The sequence below is a fragment of the Solanum dulcamara genome, chromosome 4, assembly GCF_947179165.1.
Source record: "Solanum dulcamara chromosome 4, daSolDulc1.2, whole genome shotgun sequence".
NCBI lineage: Eukaryota > Viridiplantae > Streptophyta > Magnoliopsida > Solanales > Solanaceae > Solanum > Solanum dulcamara.
Genome location: NC_077240.1, coordinates 7,278,109 through 7,301,594, shown reverse-complemented (window position 1 = coordinate 7,301,594; position 23,486 = coordinate 7,278,109). Strand labels below are relative to the sequence as shown.

At 30.9% G+C, this 23,486-nt stretch overlaps 1 protein-coding gene across 1 annotated transcript; it reads right to left on the bottom strand.

The window, feature by feature from the left end:
• Positions 1-7,202: 7,202 nt before the first annotated feature.
• LOC129885876 (transcription factor TCP8-like) lies at positions 7,203-9,749 on the bottom strand. The gene is made up of 2 exons (XM_055960341.1): positions 7,620-9,749; positions 7,203-7,526 (listed from the first exon to the last, which is right to left on the bottom strand). The coding sequence occupies exon 1, from the start codon at positions 9,275-9,277 to the stop codon at positions 7,634-7,636; it is 1,644 nt and encodes a 547-aa protein (XP_055816316.1). The 5' UTR covers positions 9,278-9,749; the 3' UTR covers positions 7,203-7,526; positions 7,620-7,633.
• Between the last annotated feature and the right edge of the window lie 13,737 nt (positions 9,750-23,486).

Genomic DNA, 23,486 nt, shown 5'->3' with positions numbered 1-23,486 from the left:
TTAAATTTGGGTCGGTTATTGACCCGTTCATTTATTAGCTCAATCCATTTCAATTCATTAAAAATGAGATTGATATGTAACTCAAATTGACTTATGAAAAATATTGTTAAAATATTTTTGATTTTTTTTTTTCAATTTGATATGTCATATATAGCCATAATAAAGAAAAATTAATTTTATTAGGTACTAAAATAGTTTAAAAGAACAAATAAAATAATTAAGCTTAGTAAAAATTAGATTGAGTTGGGTCTTAATCCGTTATATAACTTATTTCCTAACTCAATTTGACTGAACCCGTTTTGACCCAATCTAATTTGAATTGAGTTAGGTCTTGACCCTTATTATTTTAATCCATTATTATCCGTCCAAAATTGACTCAACCCGCCTAATTGCTACCCCTATCCATAAATAATAGTCCTTATTTTTAAAATATATTATATTGAACTATTATATAAAAGTACACTACCCTCGTATATGAAGTAACATTCAGTAATAATCCTGAAAAATTGTGAATATTCTTAAACAAAGGGATCAAAAGTGCATATTTCAAATTATTAAAGAATAAATATGCTTAGTCATATATAAAAAGGACTAAAATTAAAATTAATCAATAACTAAAAGACCCCAGCATGCTATAACCCTTGTATATATTATATCTACATATAAAGTAAGTAAGAAAATTATTTATTAGAAAGTTATTGCAAATCCTATCGGCACCTTAGGTTGAGGGAAATATTACCTTTTATTTGGTTGTTTTGTTTACCTTGAGCAGAGTTATGATCAGCAGAGGTTTGTTCAAACTTAATAGCCTAGTTCTTTGGGGTGAATCATTTTTTTAATCATACAATCACTTATCCCTAGCCTTGAACTGGTAAAGTTGCTGTCATGTGACCAGGAGGTCACGAGTTCAAGCCTTGGAAACAGTTTCTGGCAGAAATGCAAGATAATGCTGCGTACAATAGACCCTTATGGTCGGGCCTTCCCCAATCACTTATCCCTTTCGACAAATTTTCTGCTTCAAGAGTCAAGAATATCAGTAGTTTATGAAATTGTATGGAACCACCTTTGTTTTCGTCGGAATATTATATTGTGTAGATTAGTTAAAAAATGTTTTTTTTTAATAAAAAAAAAAGAGAGTATATATATGCTATATATTGAATTCACTTGCCAGCTACTTCATGTGTTTACTTATTTATATTTTAATTTTCCTTAGCGAAAATTTTAGTCGATCCGTCAAAGATTATCTATCTTACAAATGTTAATGTGCCATAATGTTTTTCAATTAAATCATTGTGTCCTAGATATATAGTTGTTTCCTAACGCAAGTGAGCTACTGGATGATGGCTATACTTTTTCCACAGTTGTTGCTGTTGTTGGCTAGCTAGTGGGTAAAAGAATCCTTATAATTACTGTTGTTGCCTGTAGTTTGTTTTGCCTTCAATTGACCTTACAAGCTGACAAAATTGTTGCCTTAGCTTTACCAAATAGGTAATGGGATGGGTACCTCAAATTTGTCTTTTTAATGTTCTAGATTTGTTTGTTATATAGTGGTGCTATTAGCTTATGCAAATAAACAAGCAAATTTAATATTCTTTAATTTTTCTAATCTATATACATAAATTATATATACTAATATACATAGGTTTATACAGATTATGTCTTACTCAGGAATTAGACACTCATCTTAATGCCAAGTCTTGAAACAGCTGAGCTTTCATTAATAAACATAAATCTTAGCTTTCTCTACATGTATTTTCGATTAGTATGTATTGCTGATTTAACATTATTCACGTCTTGGAACTACTTATTCCTAAATAGCATTATGTACTCCGAGCATGTAATACCATTATAATAGGGCCCGGCTGAATTTAGATTCTCGTTGAATAGTTAAAGCTTATGCATGTACATATGATAGAAAAAATTAATTTACTTAAAAAACAATAGGCATTTAATTTTGTCACGATATTTCATTAAGACATTTAAACTATATCATGTTTCAATTGAAAACCTCTGGTCCTCTACTCCTAATAAAGTTTCAGTGTGACACTTTCGATTCAATTTTTTTAGAAACCGTTTGCATGAGTTTTCTTTCTTCTATTAGATAGTTAAGTTAACCACATAAATGTGTCATCTCTTTTAATTATATGCAAAGCGAATGCATATAATTAAAAAAAATGACATATTTTATAAGATTAAGTTAACTATCTAATAGATAAATAAGAAGACACACATTATTTATTCCAAATTTTGAACCAAAAGTGCATTGGAACACTTTATTAGAAGTTAAAATATTTAATTAAATAAAATTTAATTTGAATGCCTAAATAAATTGTCCTAACAAGTTTAAGGAATTGGTTATGTATCAAGTAAAAAAAATTATGAGTGTGAAATTTTAACCCCTCATTTATTAAGGGGTATCTTATATCATTAGTTACATTTAATTGTAGGCAACTAATTTAACCGAATCAATTGGTCGTGTCATGATTTATTAAAATATTTTAGTTTTTCATCGTATGTTAAGAAAGTTAAAGTGTCATTGTCTTAATAAAGTTAATTTCTTGTTTGAGTACAAAAAATAATTATTGTGAGTAACAAGTTAAAACTTGTGGAACAAGACTAACAATGTGAATAATACATTTTGCTGTTGGCAGATAGAAAGAGAATATTACTAATAGTAATAAGATTGAGCCAAAATCAAAAGCAAGACTTTGAAAATTTGTATGGAAAATTGAGGTATAAAATAGAAATATCTATGTCATGATGTGGATTGATGGAGTATCATAAAACTTTTGAAATTTGAGTTTCCCACTTTTTTTATATATTTTTTTATTTTACTTTTTCCAGCCCTGCTTTTTTGCTGGCTAGTCAATATTTTTCTAGAAAATTGCTCTTATGGTCTTTACAGTTGGAAAAGGGATTTCCATGCCTCCAAAGATTGCGGAAATTTTACTTTCCATTAAGTGTGTTGAGCTCATAAATATGTGGGTATTGGCAAATACATCTTGGTCATTTTACTTTTTATTAATATAATAAAGATTGTAATTTATATTTTTTTATATATATTTTTTAAATATTTAAATTTAACATATTGAATTAATCTAATTTAATTTAGCTTCGAAGATTAGTTATTTTGATTCTCGTAAAATGAAACGTGACAAATAAAAATAAAAAGAGAAAATATCATATACTATCTTCCATAAAAAAAAAATAGTGAATTTTTATTACTTTTTCTTCGGTCCAAAATAAACTCATTTCCGAAGAATTAACCTTCCAAAGACTGCGAAAATATGGATGTTGAATTATTTTCAATACCTAATCATGATTAATTAGTGTATGTTGTCCTTTTCGTTTAAGACAAATTAGTGTACTTGGTTATAAACAACCAAATTTACTGAGTAATTTTTTTATTTTTACGTGGATACATATTTTATAGGTAAGAGGGATTGATGATGTCCTGCAAAGAATCAATGCAAGAAAAGAGGAGGATGTACTGAAAAAAATGTACATTTAGTGGGTGCACGTTAAGACCGTGGGAGAAGAAACAAATCCATAACAATAACTCCAAATTTCTCAAGAGTATATGGAATATATTTATTTCGAGTTTAAAGTATCAAAAACATATCTAAAATATTTTAATTTTTTGAGTTTTATATCTAAATTATTAAATATGTAAGTTTAATTTTCTATCTTGATTATCATCAAATACTTATCGAAACACACCTTAACTATTCGTTGTTCACTTTTTTTCTACCTGAACTGTGATGAAATTTTAGGTTAAAAAAAAGTGAACAACTGATAGTTGAAATAATTAGATGCATTTCAATAAACGTATTCGCACATTTAATAATTTAGATATGAAACTTAAACAATAAGGATATTTGAAGTGTTTTTTATTTCTTCGATCATTCATATACACTCACACATACAAACACATGTATTACTACATATATATTGTATTTTGTTGGCTAGTAGTATTACTGTTTCATCCGTGACCATTTGACAACACCGTTCATCCACTTAGTAAAAAACAACTAAAATAAAATAGTATTCTCTACTACATCTAATAAACAATACCCAAACTCCAGATTTCATCAAAAAAAATGTACCGGAAAAGTAAATATCTCCATTTTTTTAATAAGAAGTTTTAATGTTTGAGTCCTGTAAATATTTTATTCACCAAATTCCGACATAAATCCAAATAAATATACAAATCAAACCCCAAAACAAATGCAAAATTCGGGAAAAATAAAACCAACAAAAACAAAACAACAAATTGTACAAAGAGGGGAGAGACCAATATGGGTTATGGTGCAGTAGTAGAACTGCTTCACCTCTTAGCCACAAGTCTCAGGTTTGAGTCCTAAAAATGAAAAAAAATCCTATTAGAAGAGCCACTCAAATTGACAATGCGTGCGTGATTCGAATTTAATTGGAATTTCACCGGCTTCATTATCGAATGAATGAGAAATAAAAAAAAAACAAATAGGGGAGAGAAGAAAGTTGTGAAATGTGGTCCTCCAGTCATTTCGTCAAAACAGCAGCCTCCGCAATGTAACTCTTAAGATATATTTTTTTTCCTAATATCAATATATAATAAGCTGAGTGCCATTCAATTTAGGTCAACACCAACACAACGTATGACGTAAATGACAATGCAACAACATTTTCCTTTTTTAGGCATATGATAGTAGTATTCAAAAATCTATTGATTCTATTAATTTAAATTTATATTAGTGCTAAATACACTCGACAGCGTATGACATATATATTATTTTTTATTCAATATGGATATATAAAATTTATAATTATATAATTTTTTAATCAACAAAAAATCAATTATCAAGCAAATGAGTTCTAAAGCTACCACCTAAGTAAGTCAATCGCCCAATTCCATATATTATTGGTTGTCAACAAAAATTATAATATAGTAAACCATGGGGATAGCGTAAAAGCTTGTTTTCCTGCCGAAATAATAATAATAATAATAATAATAATAATAATTATACAAAATTGATTGCAAGTCCAAAAGGTTCACTCTTTTGTTGCGAAAATCACGGAATAATGGAAACTCAACTAGCATTACTTTTCAAACTAGCGCAATTACTCTTTCTTAACAATAAGTTATATAATACACTTAATTCAGCCGAGCTAAAATTTGCATTAAGGATTCAAAATCTAAAAAATAGACACACTTGAAGAAGGTATACATAAAAAATTATTTTAATCATATATAAATAATATAATTTTTCGCCAAAGAGGATTCGAATGAACCCCCGTACTCAAAGTGGTTCCACCCCTAATTGTAGCATTAGAAGTAAATTTGATAAATAAAATTCCACACGATTAATGAAATTAGTGGTCTACTTATATGATTTTGGACAATTCTTTCATCGTGAACTAATTTTTGAAATTAAGTTATAGTCGAGATTCATTTAATATAGTGTCAAAGTCGAACAGTGATAGTGGAGCATTTAATACCGAACAATGTGTGGTCTTCTCGTATAGTAATCCTTCCCTTATAAATCTTTTGACATTTAAGATTTAAAAATGAAGAAATTTTTATAGACTTGCATCTTACGAATTCAAATTAGCCTGAACATTGAGTATATAATATTATACTAATAGTAGTTAAATAGAAAAGGTAAAATAATTTAGTGGTGCGTAGTGACTGCTCAGCCTTTCAGACAGACATGTGCAATCTGTGTATTCTCACCGAATTGTTTTCACATCCCAAAGCACATTTCTGGGCTTTTTCCCCCCTATAAAGTAAAATAATATAATTACTTGTAAATAATTGATTAAAGCTAAGTTTTATCATAGACCTAGTTTGTATCTTAAATAATACTATATATCCGATCTTATAATATTTCCGATAAAAAAAAACTAAAAGAAAATTATCTCAACGGACGAGACTGAGAATTCTGTAATTATTATTACGAATAAATAACAAAGCCACCAAAAGAGAATCCAATGCTAAGAAATATTGTACTACAGTCGAGCCTCTGTATAACGATATCAGTTTTTCAAATATATTTAAATTTCTATAGTATAATATTATTATAAAAAACATATACTATAATACCAAAAAAAAGTCGATTTCAAAAATAGATTAAGCATTAAAACAAAATATTATTATATATAGAGAAGTATGATCATATATTAAAATAAAAAATAAATAGTGCCAGAGTACATTAAAATAAAAGTTTCAAAATTAGAAAACAAAGACAGAAGGGAAATAAATTTTCAGTCGTATAAAATTCTTGCTAGTCACATGTGACCCACTACTATAATTTACAAAACAAAATCTTGAAAACAATATTTGTTCTTTTTTGCCAGAGGTGTAATAAAATGTCAGAATGACATTTGGGTTTACATGAAAAAATGATTTATTAGTACCAACAAATCACTAATTAACGACAAAATGTTGCTGCCAGATGTGCTTAAAAAAAAATGGTAGAAAATGGCAAACCTACCCTCGCCCCTAATAATTTAATGCAAGAAAATCACTATGCAATGAAAACAAGAAAGTCTTCATGAATTGACTGTGCAAGTCAAATTGCAAAATGTCACTCTAAGAACGTATGAACAGAACATAGAGATCAAAAGAGTTTATCTTTACTAACATATAAAATGTAGTAAATAATTTGTTACCGTCGATTAAAACACGATACTATGTGGAGTGTTTATATAAGTTAAAATTTATTCCGTCTTCTCGAAGTGCCAACAAAAGATCCCTTAATATAATGTCACTCTCTAAAACAGTAGCCTGGAGATATGGTTTGTTTCCAAAAATACTTACACTACATTTTTCATTGTTAAAATTTCTATCCAGAAATGTGTAGAGAAGTCACATGGGGACACGTTAAAGAATAAAATGAAATTATTGAAAGCAAAAAAAGGTATTTAGTACCATAAATACAACAACATGCATGCTCCTGGCTTATGCATTCCCCTTCAAGAAAAAGTTTCTGTTTCTTTCATTTTTTAAAAAAATTTTAAATTGGGGAAGAAAAATAAAAGAGGAGTGAAGAAAATTAAAAAGAAAAGCTGCTATAATTCCTCATCTTTCACCGTGGGGAAAAAACGAGACCATGGAAAAGGGCTTTTCCAGTCTTACTATCCATTGTCAGTAACTTTGAGAAAAATGGTCTTTATATAATTTTTTATAAAAACAATATATTTGGATACTATAGTAATAGTAGTACTTGGTAATTTTTCTTTTCTTGAAACTGTTTTTTTTTTGCATTTTTTTTCATACACACAACAGCAAAATATATAATCCTCCTATACAAATCTCTCTCTCTCTCTCTTCACTCCTAGCTAATGTCCCAAAGGACCAAAACTAACAAAATACAATTCAAATCCTTCACAACTCTCTAGCAAAAGGTTCTCCAAAACAAACAAAAAATAAAAGGTAATAATGACAGACAAAACCAAATGACAACTAACATATACCTCTCTGTCTGTCTTCCATGAAATGAATCTTTCGAGCACTCTCATTCCATCACACTTTAGTAATTTAAATCCTGCACAACCAATATAACAAATTAAATCTCATTGTTGAATTAAATTATCAAGAAAATAAGCATTTGTAAATGCATATACTAAAAAGAACTGACCAATATTATAGATTTTACTGAGAGTTGTTTGGATCATCTTCTTCGCTATCTGTAGGTTGAGGTTGATGATGCTGCTGTTGTTGTTGTTGCTGCTGCTGGTGATGATCCAATGAGTGACTTTGTTGATGGTCTGAATTCATATTCAAACCACCTCTTGAATACGCATTAAGGGCGGCTAGCATGCCCAAATTGGTTTCAGACATTCCCAACCCAAGATGTTGAGATGGTTGTTGCTGCTGCATTAGCATTGAGCCTAGTTGTAATGGGTTTCCTCTCCCACTTTGAAATTCGAGATTTGGTGGGATATTAAACCTAGGCATGAAATGTAATGGCGCTTGAATAGTGTTTGAGCTTCCCATAGGGAAAGGCCACATTTGAGACTCCAGTGTTGTAGTTCCTGATGTACTTGCCATGGGAGCGGACATAGTCTGTCCACTCCCACTAGCTGTGACCGGCAACATCCAGAAGGGACTGCCAGTCGTTCCGCTGCTGGGCGGTGGTGCCACCGCCCATAAGCCAGTAGCTTGCATCATATTAGTATGCCGAAGCATATTAGACGATGGTCCAGCTACACCACCTTCTTGGGAATTAGGCTTATTAGGCAATTGGGATGAATTTCCCTTGAATTGCTTATTCGAAGGTGAACCAGATCCTCCAGAAGCTTCTCCTGGTGGATTACTTGAACCTTCCTCTTTGAACAAATCCTCTCGGTATCTTTTCCGAAGGTAATTATCCGCCCCCTCTTGTCCACTTCCACCTCCACCACCACCATCGCCGCTGCTACCACCACCTCCACCTCCAACTCCGGGTATTGATTCTGCGATTGGATTTTGCGTCAGGAGATGAGCATTATGATGAAACCCTAGCATGTGCGAGAATCCTTCTTCAAAAGGATGAGGGGTATGGTGAGCAGCGGCTAGAGCTAAAGCGCTATGAAAAGAATGCGGAGCAGATTTAGAAGGAGGAGCTGAGAAAGTGGAGCCGCTGCTACGGAGGGATATGTTCAGAGTTGAAAAGTTAGCCGGGATTGTGCCGGTGCCAGTGGCAGCGATGATGGCTGGCTCGGCTTGCTGTAAGAGCCATTCAATAGTTTCCCCATCGGACTTATGGCCTAATTCTCGGGTCAATTGGAAAACCCTAGCTGCACAGGCTGCTGGCATTCGGATGCGGCGCCCTCGGCCGTCAACTTTGGTGTGCCGATCCTTTGTTTGTCGCTTAGGCGGTGGTTGCTGCGGCTGTTGTTGCACAAGTTGTGTTTGTTGTATTGCCAGCAGCTGAGATTTCTTATTTGGGTCAATTAAGGAGTCGGATCTAGTGGCAATTGCGAGAGAAGCATCGACTTGGTGAGGTGGCTGCTGCTGCGGTGGAGTAGGAGATGAAGTAGACGGAGAAGCACTAGCAGCAGTAGGACTTGCAGAATTAGTAAGCCCAGCTGGTACAGAAGGTTGGATAGAAATAGAGGTCATAAAAGGAACTGATGATCTCCCATGTTGCTGTTGTTGTTGTTGAAGCTGCTGGTGGTGGTGGTGCTGGGAGAGTAGCTGGTACGGATGTTGCTGGTGGTGGTGTAGAGGTGGAGAAGGGGTGGTATTATTGGTGGTACTTTGTTGTTTACTATTACTATTTGTATTGTTGTTTTGTAAATCAGTGAGTTCCATATTTTGGGGTTTTTTTTAGGGGAGAGAGAGACAGAGAGAGAGTGTGTGGTGGCCTGGACCTGGGTTGGAATGTGGGGGTGGGTGGGGTAATCAAGAATTTTGTTGGTGGGTTCAAGAAAACTGATATTTATTTTTTTTCTTCTTCTTTGTTTTCTAACTTCTCAACCCCATCTTCATCTCTTCCCCCCTAGTCTCTTCTTCCAAACTTAAAAAAGAAAGAGAGGAAGGTGGGGAAGAGAGAGAAACACAAGAAAAATTCTTTTTAAAATAAAATCTTTAATTTGCCAAGTAATAGAAAAACAGAGATAGAGAAGTGTTTCACAAAGGGCGGGTAGGGGCTAAGTTGATGTAAGAGTTTTTGTGGGGTTCATGAGGTTCTTCTCTGATTGACTATTGTTTTCTTCCCAGTGAGAAACAGAGAGAGAAGTGGATGAGGACCTGAATGGGAGAAAGAAGAATTCTGGAGTTTGATAAAGGTGATGGGAATGGGTAGGGGAGGTGGGGTTGGAAGTATTGTTCATAAAATGTTTTTTTTTTAAAAAAATTAATAAAAAAATTGGTTGGATGAAAAGAATTTTTTTTTTTTTCATAATTATTATCATTATATTTTAACTTGTTATAATAAGTAATGAGTAGTTTTTTTGCGCGTTTTTATCTTTTAAAGTATCTACTATTTTTGTGACCATTGCAGACATGATTTTCATCGAGGTTATTCAAAAATTACTTTAACTAAATTTTAATATCTAATAGATAAATATAAAATTAAGCTGACCTAAATTAATATTATAATAAAAAGAAGTTCTCTAGTGTTTTAAAGGATATTGTGAAATACTTTCATGGTGAAGGCATGAAAGTAAATTTATTTATTTTTTTTAACAATTGCATGCATTTTAAGGTGATGGGCTATAAATATCGTGTTTCTGTAATTTAGACACACATAATTCTCATAATATAAGCAGTAGTACTATTCTGTGTCTGTTAATCTTAATGTTTAGGACAATAAAAAATTTGTTAGAAAATTGAGACAAAGATTGTCGTCATTATCCTCCACGTAGTTAGGTGCCCACCAGAAATTATTTTACCATGGGCATGAAAAATGCTTAACAAAATACAAATGACCATAGGATTTTTACATACTCACAAATTAATCTACTTACGATAATTAATTACATACTACATTATTTCTAACAAGCAATAGGGGGGTGGGTTATGTTATGTTGATGTTGATTTAATTCACTTTTTACAGTTTAACTAACATCAAAATAGATAAAATTTGCCAAATCCAAAAATTTTAACGGGTTCGTAACATTCTTTTAAACTGTAATTATCCAAACGAGTTATAATTTGATAGACAACGGCAATGGTATCCTTTTTGCCAAGTTTGAATTTCCATAATTGTGGTTGCATCATTTACATACGAACTATTATTACTTTATTTACTCTCAATTTTAGTAATATTGATAATTCGCGAAATTTAATTCAAAAATATTTATTTGTTTTTTCCTAATTTTATTTTTACCGGTTTAGTTACTCCCTTGAGACTCTTAATAGAGGAGATGAAAATGATTTAAGTGAATATAACTATGGTTAATGATTATCATATGTGTTTGTTTAGATCGTACACAAACTTTAAGAAACAAATAGTAAGTGTATGAAACTGAGTGTAAAGTATGTATGCCATGTTTCATAATTACTTTAGGTTTTTTTTTAACCTCATGATTTAAGCATAACATAATCATAGCAATTGGTAACAGGTGTTACATTGCCAATAGATGCCACCATGTTTAATTATGGGTGTATTAGTATAGCATTATTTTCTTCATTTGCCTAACCCAAAACTAATTAAGACAGAGAGATTAACTGTATGGTGCAGATGTTCCAAGATTAAAACACCATTAAACGTGTATAAATATTGTTCAGAGTAGCAGATAGACATCAACTGTGTTGTTTGTGTTTGTTGTTGGGTAGGGAGGGGGGGTGAGGGGTGCATCAGATAAAGCATCAAATGCAGTAGGACAACTCATACCAACCTAACCCCACACTGCTTCTTACTTGATATTTTTTTATTTAACATTTGTATAGTTATTTATTTATTTGGATTTTTTTCCCGAAAAATCTTCTTAAAAATTAACTGTACTTTGGACAAAAAGACAGTACAAACAAACACCAATAGCAATATGCTTTCTTTTGTCCAATATAAATGAATTGTTAGACAGTCCAAATTTCAGAATGAATGAATTTTTTCAAAGTTCAAAAATATATTAGTTATTTTTATAATGGGATTTTCAACTACTTTGAAATTTCAAATAATGACAATTTCTACTTTTGAAAAATATTTTTCTTCGGAATGATTCAGTTGGTTTGGAAGGTGATTATTCACAAGAATGACTCGGGATTAATCCCCACTCGTCTTATGAATTGAGCATGTTATTGTAGTTTGTAGGCTAGTAGTTAATGGAGGTTTACCTAGTGTTCACAAAGTGCTCACCCGGAGGAAAGGACAAAAAGAAGATTTTGAAAAAAATCAAAAATATAATGTTGACAAATTACCTTTTGTAAAGTCATTTTTATGGACTTATTCCATATTATATGATTTTAATTCATAACATGTTGATTTAGAAAATTATCTTCACAAAACTACTATTGTCAATTCTTCATGGATGGACAAATTTCTTGTATAGTATTACTTTTTATTAATTACTTGATGAATAATTCAATATTTTTACTTTTAAGTGTGAATGTAAAATTAAGTAATTCGTTAAATTGGTGTAAATATTTTTTTGATTTGATTGGTATTACTCCTAATTCTATACCTACTAAAAGTCTTTAATTCACGGCTCTAGTCATACCATCTTGACCGTAAGAAAATATTTTCAAAAAAGCCAACAAATATTTAAAAAGTTTATAATAATAATCAACCAGACAAGTCCCATCTGGACCCAGTCGTATATCTACCATTAAATTAAATAAAAGATAATATAAACTAAGCATAAAAACCACACAACCCACATCCTCATCCTCAATCATTTTAATCCGATTATAGTATTTTTAGGGTTGGGTACAAAGTATACCGTGATTATAATAAGACGACTTAATAATTATAAATAAAATATACATGATATAATATTAGACAGGTGTTTTATTTAAATTGGAATACATATTACTTGTGTTTTTAATATTATTTTTGTTAAAAATTATGGGAGAAATTTTTTGAAGAAGGATAAATGTGTCATTTTGATATTATATCTCGTGAATAATATTCTAGTATTATTGTCCATCATCGAGTATGATGGTACATAGTGGCGGAGCTAGAATTTTTTAAAATTTGAAGAAATAGACATACGAACTAGCCGAGAGATTATGTTACACCTTGAAAATCTCTATTCTAAGATTTGAACCATTCTTTGTAGGTGTATAGGCTTGAACTCGAAGACTTCAAATTGTATATATGAGATAGGATCAATTAATAAGTATTTAAGGAGTATTAGATGTGTTTTAGGGTCATAAGGGATCTCTAACACCAAGTCGAGTCCAAAGAATTTCTATCGGCTAAGTTTTCATATGAGTTCGTATAAGGATCAACTTTAAACGATCATATCTAGTAGAGTATAACAAATTGGGTGGATAATGACCTATCAAATTAAAGGTCTTTGAGTCTTCTTTCCAACTCCACCAAGATTGCATTTTTTGGAGTTCGTAGTAAAAAGTTATGCCCTGTTGACCAGAGAGGCGCGCGCCAAGTCCGCGACGCAGACCTAGCGCAGACTTGGCCAGTTTTTCCAAATTTTAGTAAGGGCAACTTGGACCATTCCCTATTATATACATACGATCTTGGACGCGTTTTTAGGGATTTTTTTTAGTCTTTAGCCTCCTCAAAACCCCCAAACTTCCTTCTCTTCTCTCTTAAATCATCTCCAACAAAATTGCTCTCAAACTCAAGGATTCAAGCTCTCCATTTAGGACCTAACATCAAGTTTTCTTCAAGTTCTACTCTAAAGTATGTAAGGCTGTCAATAACATGGATTGAATTCACCCATGTGTCCTACATCTTCTTTGAGTTGAATGTTTATAGAAATTGGGTTTTCTTGATAAATCTATGTCCTACTGAGTTTTTTACATCTACTAACTTGATGTTGTTATGTTGATGTTGATAAGTTGAGAAATTGATAAATGCTTCCTATCTTCACCCCCATGCACCCGAATTGATTCTTATATTACAATATTTTTATACTATGGTTGGGTCTAAGAGTTGATTGGTATGAGTTGTTATATATATTTTTGTTATAAACGTAAATATTTTGAGTATCCTTAATTGTTTATTTGGAGTGTTGATGAGTCACGATTTAGCTCCAAAAGATTGGTTAAATGAATGGAGAAATGATTGGATAGGATTAATTTTTGTCATAAATGCATACCTAAATTACTTTTGAAAAAATGTGATTGCGATTGATTGGATAGTACGATCGGTCAAGAGGTTTGATTGTGATAGAATTGATAAGGGTCCAAAGGAGACTTGTCGATATGATTAGATTGAACTGATTGGATAGAGTTTTATTAGCATTGTCTCTTGGGAGGAGTATCGAGCACCGAATTGGGTAAGGATAAGTAATAACTCGAACTCAATAACTACGTCACCAAACGCAGGAGAGGGTTGAATCGTTAAAATCGGATGTTTCCTAAATTACTGTCCTGACATGATAGGACTTAATTGGTTACAGATCCATGTTTGTTGATTCGTTCCTACCCTGTCAAGGTATGAACGGACATGGCAACAACGTCGGCTTGTTGTACTATCACTGGCTCATAAGTGATAGTTGTCGGATAAGAAAAACTCCCATATAAGTCTTGATAGTACTCTGAGTCGGATTAGAATGGATTTAATTGGGTTGTAAATGATTGGTCTTGTCAAAATCATATTCTTATTTAGACTTAGGACATCTTGATTTAATTGTTCCTTCTTCTAAGTTGAGATTTTGAGTTGATTGATCCTACCCTGATGCATGTTTCATTCCTCCATTTTACATACTCGTACATTTCACGTACTGACGTCATTTGTCCTGCATCGTTTCATGAGGATACCGTAGTTGGTGAGTCCTCCCTGTTTCTGGAGGATACCGTAGTTATCTTTTCAGCTTGAGTTAGCTTTCCTTTATTTGATTTGTGGTAGACATGAACCTGTCATTGACACCTCTTAGATTGTTGATAGAGGCTTCATGGACTAGAGTGTGGATGATGTTGATTGTTTCATTTTGACTAGTTTCACTCTTACTAGTTGTTGATTGGATATGTGGTTGGCCTTTGGCCTTATTTATAAATAGTATTATTGGAAGTTGAGTCTTACGCTGATAGAATGTGATTGAATGAAAGTGTGATTGGACCAAATGGTTAACTTAAAGGTCAATAATGATTTTCGAGTGCCGTCCACGTTTAGAATACCCTTCCGGGGCGTGACAAATTCGGATGAACTCCCTAGCCACCATGTGGCTCCGCCCCTAGTGGTACATATAAACAATTCTGAATTACTAAGTCGAATCAAAATTTATATCAAGCATGATATAAATAATTTCAATATTTATCCCGAGATTATAATCTCTAATCCCATCAATATAAGATTAAAAAGTTTAAATTTCCACGCCCTGAGTTTTTTTTTTTGCACTACCATGTTAACAAACGACATATACAGATATACTGTTTATAGTATTCCTGAATGAATGACTTAAAAAGTAAACTAAAAAATAATATAAGTAATCAAAACTAAAACAATCTGTATATAATGTTTTTTTAATTGTCTTAAGAAAAAGGAAGACAATTAGCTTGCTTCATTCTTCCTTTCTGGCAAATGATACTTCCAGGTTTTTAGATTTGGAGCATCTGCTTTATAGATGTCTTTCTTTTTGTTCCCATTTTGTCCCACTTTTCTTTTTCCATTTTTCATTTTGTATTCAATATTTTTATTAGAATTTGATTAAATCAAAATAGGTAAATTGGAAGGTCCACTTTTGGAAAGCATGGTTGATATTTGATAACGTGATTTTTTTGTTATTTTCAGATGTTCAATTTTGAAATTTTTGAATAAGTTTGAAAGAATTTTAATTATCCCATCATATTTCGTGTTGATCATTTTGTCCTTGAACTACCCACTCATTTTGGAACACCATACTTCTCATGGTATCTAATTTTATCATTATACAAATGCATAATAATTTTTTTTTAAAAGAGCTAAATTGACTTGGTATTAGTTGTAAAGCTTCTGTACATCAACCTCTATAAATCAACTTTTGAGGATCCCCAGGCGCTTGATTTTAGTTTTAATTCGTAAAACTTGTTTTTAGAAAAAAAAAACTATTTTCAGAATAATCTTTTTGAGTATACTTGTGTAGAGAACCATTTAAATTAAATGTTTTCTTCCGTCAACTTTTTGTGATTTCTCAACCATGGTTCCATGTTCCTGTTAAGGTTCAATTAATTCAAATTTACATAAAAAAAGTTTTTTTTTCAAATAAAATGTTTTCTACCGACTATATTTAAACTTAAACTCAAAAAAATCTAATTAAACATAAATAAGTACTATTTACCATTTCACCTCAAACTTTAGTGGTCCTAACTCCTAATTATACAACAAGTCAATATTTCAATTACGTATGGAATCAAACGTCTTTAACATTAAATTCTATCATAGACATTTACCTCATCATCTCAACTGTAGTAAGTAGATCATCCCATCTTCCATCTATAGGGAAGACTTGGGTTACACGTCTACCTCAAATCAGCTGTAATTATTTGTTTTGGAAGATGAATAAAATTCTTTTGGTTGAAAAAAAATAATCTTTTAACATTAAATTGGGAACAGATATAAATTCCAAAATTGGTGACTGTTATTCCTAATTTAGTGAAAACTGTTCACTGTTATGCTTGCTATGCAAAGACAATGCTCACTGTGGATTTACTGTTTACAGACACTAATTTTTGTCTGCTTTCTCATATGCAAAGAAGTTAATTGATTGTGACCTTCCATTTTCTCTTCAATCCTTTTCCAATTAATAAAATGACATCACCAATATTTTATTTTTTCCCCCCAAAAGGAGTTTTTTTTTTTAAAAAAACAAACTAAAGTAATTGATTATTACACAATTGTCAGAAATATTCAAACCTATAGCTAGGGGCTAAAAGAAGAAACAAACTTATTATTGGTCAGAGTACACTCCTGAAAATTTTGTACTCAAATTACTCTGCACTTAAATGTTAATCTTCATTTCTTTCTGTTCCCCTTAATTTACCTCTTTTGGCCTCTTTAAATTCCAAATATTTACTATTTACTCTCCTCTCAAGGTTTAAAAAAAGAAAATATTACTGTCCAGATTGACCCAAAACCCAAAGAAGAAGAAGAAGAAGAAGAAGAAGAAGAAAAGAAAAAAGACTGAAATTTTGTGGGGTTAGTTACCCTAAAGTAACTGAAAGCTGCAACTTTGCCTCTAACTTTCTCTGGAAATTTTATTTTTATTTCAAATCTGTGATGAGGTAAAAAGTAAGTGTAAACATAACGAGTCCTTTAGAAAAAGTGTACTTATATGTTGAAGAAGTGAATTTCTTTATTTATATATTTATTTGTTAAGTAGGCCTTTATTTTAGTGCATTAGTACTTTTTTTTTTACAGTGGCTTGGTAATATTTATATGAGAAAGTGTGAAATGTATCATGTGTCACTTTCAACATCAATTAGGGGTTTTTGTCTTAATGGTCCAATAGCAAATCATAAGGGTACATACACTGTGGGGTGAAAACAGTGTGTTTGGTGAGATTTATCTAGGTTGTTGTTTCATTATTACTTTATCAATGAAACCAACAAAACATACGAAACTAATTTTGTACTTATTTTTTATTTAACCATTCAGTATTCGAGAGTTCATCATTAATTCGAACTTGCACATGATAGATACTTTAACAATGCTCTCCACTAAAAGATTCGACATTATCAAAGAGCTTAAACGTCCTGCCACACTTCTAAGTGACTTTTGATAGCGATCTCCCCAATAGCCTTGTGGAGGCTTCTGTTGTCGTTTGTAAATTTTAATTTAGAAGTTCAGAATTTGAAGAGGTAGACAAATGAATTTGTCGAAAGGTGTTCGATACATAAAAATTATTTTTATTATGTATTAATAGTATAATTTTCCCACGAAAGGGGTTCGGATGAACCCGTGAGCAATAGGTCGCTCCTCCGCTGTATGTCGACCTATGCCATGTATATGTAATGTAATCCATTCTTCATTGACTCGTTTTTCGATCTATGCTTAGGTGAATAATGATTGTGTATGGTGGGCTTGAAAAAGTAGTATAAGTGTGAAATAGAAGAATTCAAAATGGGAGAAATGACAAATTTTAAAGAGGAGGAATTGAAGATGAATTTTTTTTTTATAGAAAGGAAATTTGGGTCACGTCAATGAAAAATTCGTCCGCTTATCTTATAGCTTTTAAAGAGTTGAGAATAGAATCTTTTTTTGTGTCATTATCGAATCGTCGTGGGTTAAAATTGATTTACTTGTTTTGAAAAATAATAATTATATACCTCAAATTTTAGAAGTGAGCACTTTAAAAACACACCGTGAATTCAATGAGTTTGCTAGTAGCACCAAATTAGTTTGTGTTACCGACCATGGGCCTCTAGTTTGTGTCGTGGCAATTTGTCACACTAAGAGGAAAACCCGCCTTTTTATCTTAGAAAACTGACTTGGAAACTAAATATCTCATTGGATTCAATTATTGTTTAATTTTTCAATAGTTTGTATTATGGTTTTAGTTTTCACTAGAGCTCGAAATGATTAATGTTTTTTATCTCACAATTCACAAGATAGTATCAATAATAGGAGGTGGGCGTAATTAAAATATCTCGATTATGAGTTTATCTAACAAATTAGATACAACAACCTATTCAATCAAGAAAAAAGAATTTGACAGAAGATCATTATTGTCTATATGCCAAAGCAAATCATACATACAAATCTTATTTTTAGGCATTATATGATAAGAGGTAATTAGAATAAAAAACAATGATATCACCAAATTTATATATATTTGGATTAGAAACAAACCTTTTCAATTAGAGGTGTGAACTCTATATATATTTATATAATTGATGGAATAAACTTATTATGAATACTATAAAATGGTGCACGTAAGTCTTTTCAATCTAGACAACTACTGGCAATTTGTCTCTTAATCTCTCATTATCAATGTCACTTTCTTCAATAACATTGATTATAGTAATTATGAGATTCTATATTATTGTGGCCTTGAATGGAAATGCTATTATTTTGTTTTGTTTACAAAAGACTTCTCCATTTTAATTTGTGTGTCATGTAAAGTAGTTGGAATTTTTTGCTATGTTCCAAAGATTTCTTTTAGAATTATTTTCGATTTTTATTTTTTTGTACGATCGACTTAGGTAAATGTTTTTCGATTTATTATATAAGCATCTCCTTTTCAATTTCTTTTTTTCAGTGTTTTGAGAGGATTAAAATGTCAGAAGGTTAGGTAAGGAACATAAAAACAAACAATTATATGAATCTTCACTATGTTCATTTCGCTATATTTGAGCCAAAATTCAATAATATAATTTAGAATTTTTAGTACAACAAAGTTATCTATATTTTCTATATTCGTCAAGATGAGAAAGACTCTAAGTAAATATTGGTTTAATTGCATTTTACCTACACATTATTTAACGTACAAGTAAATAAGATAAACTTTTACCAGGGGCGGAGTTACATACCCTTATTTAAGGGAAGTTAATTAATTAACACCCATCCTCTAAAAAAGTACACTAAATCTATAGAGCTAATGCAATTACAACAGCTTCTGCACTCATTTTTCTCCATAAGTATGTTGATTTTTCATGTTGAGTTATGTAATAATGTTATACATTTGAGTATATAATTAAGGAAATGATTACGACCAAAGGTTGTATTACTAGATCATATAACTAGAATATAAAATACTCTTTAATTCTTAATTACAGATTTCGAGTTATAGCCCTAATATAAAGTCGTCCTTAGTAGGGAGTACCCCCAAAGTAGACTTCACAATGCAAATTTGATTTAGTCAGTTTCCAAAATAGATATGAGACGCCAATTATTTTTTACGGGAATCCTAATAAAGGAATTCAAAAATGCAAAAAAAATACCTATAAATTAAACTCCCTTTATGTTTAGGAGATTCGAGAATTTATATATACCAAAATATTATTTTCACCTTATGTTGGATCGATGCTCTACATGGTATTCTCAGAATCTAACGGGGTTTCATAAAGGTTTTGAACAACACCACTCATATATTGTTGTAATAACGTTTTAAGATGAATGTTGGAATTATTTCACGGTAAAAAGAAAGGGAAAACAAATATTTTTGACCATTGAAGAAATGAAGTTCTTTTGGGAGACAAACGATTAAGATGGGAAGAATCCAATGAACTAGTATTAAATACAATATTCTTTCTGTTCTAATTTATGCAACATACGGTGTTTTATTTTAATTTATCTAAACAATAATGTCATCTTTATAATTAAAATTAATTTAATCCTCAAATTTCACTTTCATCCTTAATAAAATGATCTACGGTCAGTCAAAAGGGTGAATGAAGACTTTAGACCACAAAATACAAAAAAAAAATAATTTTAAATTTCGTATTAATTCAAACATATCACATAAAGTGTCTCAAAGAAAAAATATATATTTTTTGACCTCCTTTAGTTGATTGTACGTAATTCCAAGGATATTGAACAGTTTGAAAATTGACACTGGAGAGTTAAAATAAATAAATAAAATTGAAATAGACACAGCACCTAAAAAATGACCCTACAATCAGTTATGAGTAATTAATTGGTAGAACAACCTCTTTAATTTTCACTGAATTGTACGTGTGTGTGGAATTATTGACTGAATTGGTACCACATGAGTAGGTTTGTACTATTCTGCTAAAAATCAATGCACCTATAACCAAGTCAAACATAAATTTATAGTACTATTTTATTTGGTATTGTTAGTAATGGTGATGAGTGAATTTGACCCAATTATTTGCCATTTTAGGGTAATATAATAGGAATTAATTTTACATCACCTGAATTCTGCTATCTGATCCCATCATTTCATTTTTACTAACTTTGTACAGCTACCTGAATTCCCTAATGGGTGGTAAAAATGATACTTTAATTATTAACCCTTTTTGCCCTAGTTAGAAGATTGAATATATATATATATATATATATATATATATATTACAAAGTAAAATATTCATTGATGAGTCACAAAACTAATTAGTAGAACTGCTCATATATTGATCCGAACATCACTATCCTATAGGGTGTTAAATGGGCGGATTAGATTAAAATTAAGTGTATCAAAACGGATTGAGGTTAATAAATAATCAGATCATTGACCCGCTCAAAAATTTCTTGAGCTGAAACAAATTGGATTGAGCTAAAAGTCGGATTATAAACTAACACATCCAATTCTAACTATGATTTAAATTTCTTTTTTAAAAAAAGTAAATTGTTTGAATAGTTATCATAACCTTTCTTTCCTTATAATATTACTATATATAACATAAAATTAAAATTAAAAAATATTTAGACAATAGATCTCATAGATCACATATCTACCTATTTTATATTGGGTGAATTAAGTGGATCGATAAAATGGGCTGATCAGTTAATAAAATTAGTAAATGATTAATACAAAAAAATAGTGTTAATTAATCACACAACTGCACTTGTGAAATTAGAGTAAGTTGTTTTTATAATCATTCAAAATGTATAAAATGACATAAAAGATTCTGTGCAGTACTACTGGAGAAAATAAAAACAAATATTTAAAGCTCTACAAAAGTTTTGTATTCTCCACTAGTACAGTATATCAACATTGAAATGTTTTTAACTTGAATGGAGGAGAGATATTTAATTGAGTAATTATTCATAAGATATTTATTAGTTCAATTGATCAATAGCAAAGCAACACGTTTAAAATGCAATCATTTGAGGGTTAATGAAAGGATTAATTATATTTGGTAAATATGATCTTGAAGATTTGGGGTGGTGGAAAGAAGATTGCATTTAGATGAAAAAAGTCCAAAAGTTTTGCAAATCCAATTAAAGAGTGAAAATTTTGCAGTCAATATTTTGGACTCCAATCAGTTTTCACCATTTTGCACTATCACTTAGCTTTTCCATATTTAAATTAAAAGAAAACCATGGTAGAGTGGCAGCGCAATTATTCTTCTCAAGTAATTCTTATTTCTTAAGGGCTAATCTTTAGTCTCATCATAAAAGCTGGAATGATAGATACAAATTTATTTTATTATGTCCTCCTTTTTTTTTATTAGGTCAGCTTGTGCATATTTTTGATTAATTTTACGAGATATCTAACACTTTCCACTAGCAATAGATAGCATGTAATTCTATCCATCAAAATTAAGACAGATTAAAAGAAATCATCTAATATTTTTGTTTCTATTAAAATTTGAACCTAAAAATTTGTTGTTCTTACCCACTTCAAGATGCCAATAAAAGCATATGGAGTATCATTTCCTCTTACTATGTCGTTCCAAATAAAAAGCATTCATATGCATTAAATTGATTTTTGATATAAAATTTTTAAATAGAATATCATACTATAAACTACAAAACCTATAACTTTAGGATTGTGACAATTCCTTGAAAGATGGGGGCCTATTTTCCCTCAAAGTTGAGACGCTAAATTCCTTCTTTTATGAAACATTATTGCCTCTATGATGGTACTACATAAATTTTGAACTTAGCTTCCTTTGTAGGGCATTTATTATTGGTGTAAAATGATCCATTTTCAAATTTGTTGTACACAACACATTGATTATAAACTTATATGATTCCCTACTTATTAGGCACATCTACACTCGTCGATTTTAAGCATCCATAGTACCTTATATGGATGTAGGTAGGTGTTTAACTTAAATATTGATATTCTTTCTATTAGTGTGTGCCAGATTGTACAAATTAATATAAGATGGCGTTATAAACATTGTAAATATTGTTCCACTTTAAAAATAATAGTAATGATTAGGGAAACTTATCTAAGTGAACCCTTAGGCCATCTAGTTTACCAACATAGATAAAGTATTTATACATATGTACTGTATTTGTGTATATATACATGAAGTATACACTATTAGGGAAGACAAAATCAAAATCAAACTCAACCTGCACAATACATTCAAGTTAACTCGCTCATTTATAAGTTCAACCTATTTCAGCTCATTAAAAATTGGGTTCATATATAGCCCAAATTGACTGATGATAAATCTTGTCAATATATATATATATATATATATATATAAAATGTGTTATGTTATATTATATATATAGCCATAATAAAGAAAAAAATTATTTTGTTAGTTACTAAAATTTTTCTAAAGAGAACAAATAATGTAATTAAAGTTTAACAAGAATTGGGCGGGTTGAATTATGACCGGCATTTTAGCCCATTTCAACCCAACTCATTTAAGTTTAAGTAGCTTTTGGGTGAGTCAATAACCCGCCCATTAATTAACTCAGCTCGTTTTAATTCCTCTAAATTCTGCTCAATCTACTCTTTTGACATCTCTGTTCACTATCAATATATTGCATACATATTTTGTAAAATAGATCACACAAAAGTATTGGCCTGTAATTGCTTAACTCTTGGCAAAAGAATCTGGGCTTTTATTAGTTCTTAGTGCTCTAAACCTGGGCCTCGCAATAGTTGAAACTGAAGTGTTTGTTGATTGTGTGGCTTTTTTTGTTGTTGAGTACTGGGCTTTTATTAGTTCTTTGTGAAATGAATATGTATTGTGGGCCATTAATGGGCTCGCTGCTTCTTAATGGAAAAACTATTTTGTGGGCCAAAATCAAGTACATCCACAATCTTAAGCTGGGCCAGCCTGAAGGATGTATCACATTCAGCTGTCTGTTGGTAGAATCCATTTTTTTATTATTTTTGTCAATTGCATGCAGGTTTAAGGGAAAAATTCACAAATAACCACTTTCCGAGTAAATATTATCCTGGAGTTTTACGTGTAAGAGTTGAGTTGAAATTCTTGTTTATTAATTAGATGTCTCGAATGTGAATCACTATAGAGTGTTTTGCTCCATAGAAAGTTAATGACATTTTAAGGTTGGTATAAAAAAAAATCAGAACATTTCGTAAAG

Bases quoted from the DNA above. Each gene is read 5' to 3' on its own strand.
- LOC129885876 (XM_055960341.1), bottom strand. From the start codon at position 9,277: ATGGAACTCACTGATTTACAAAACAACAATACAAATAGTAATAGTAAA.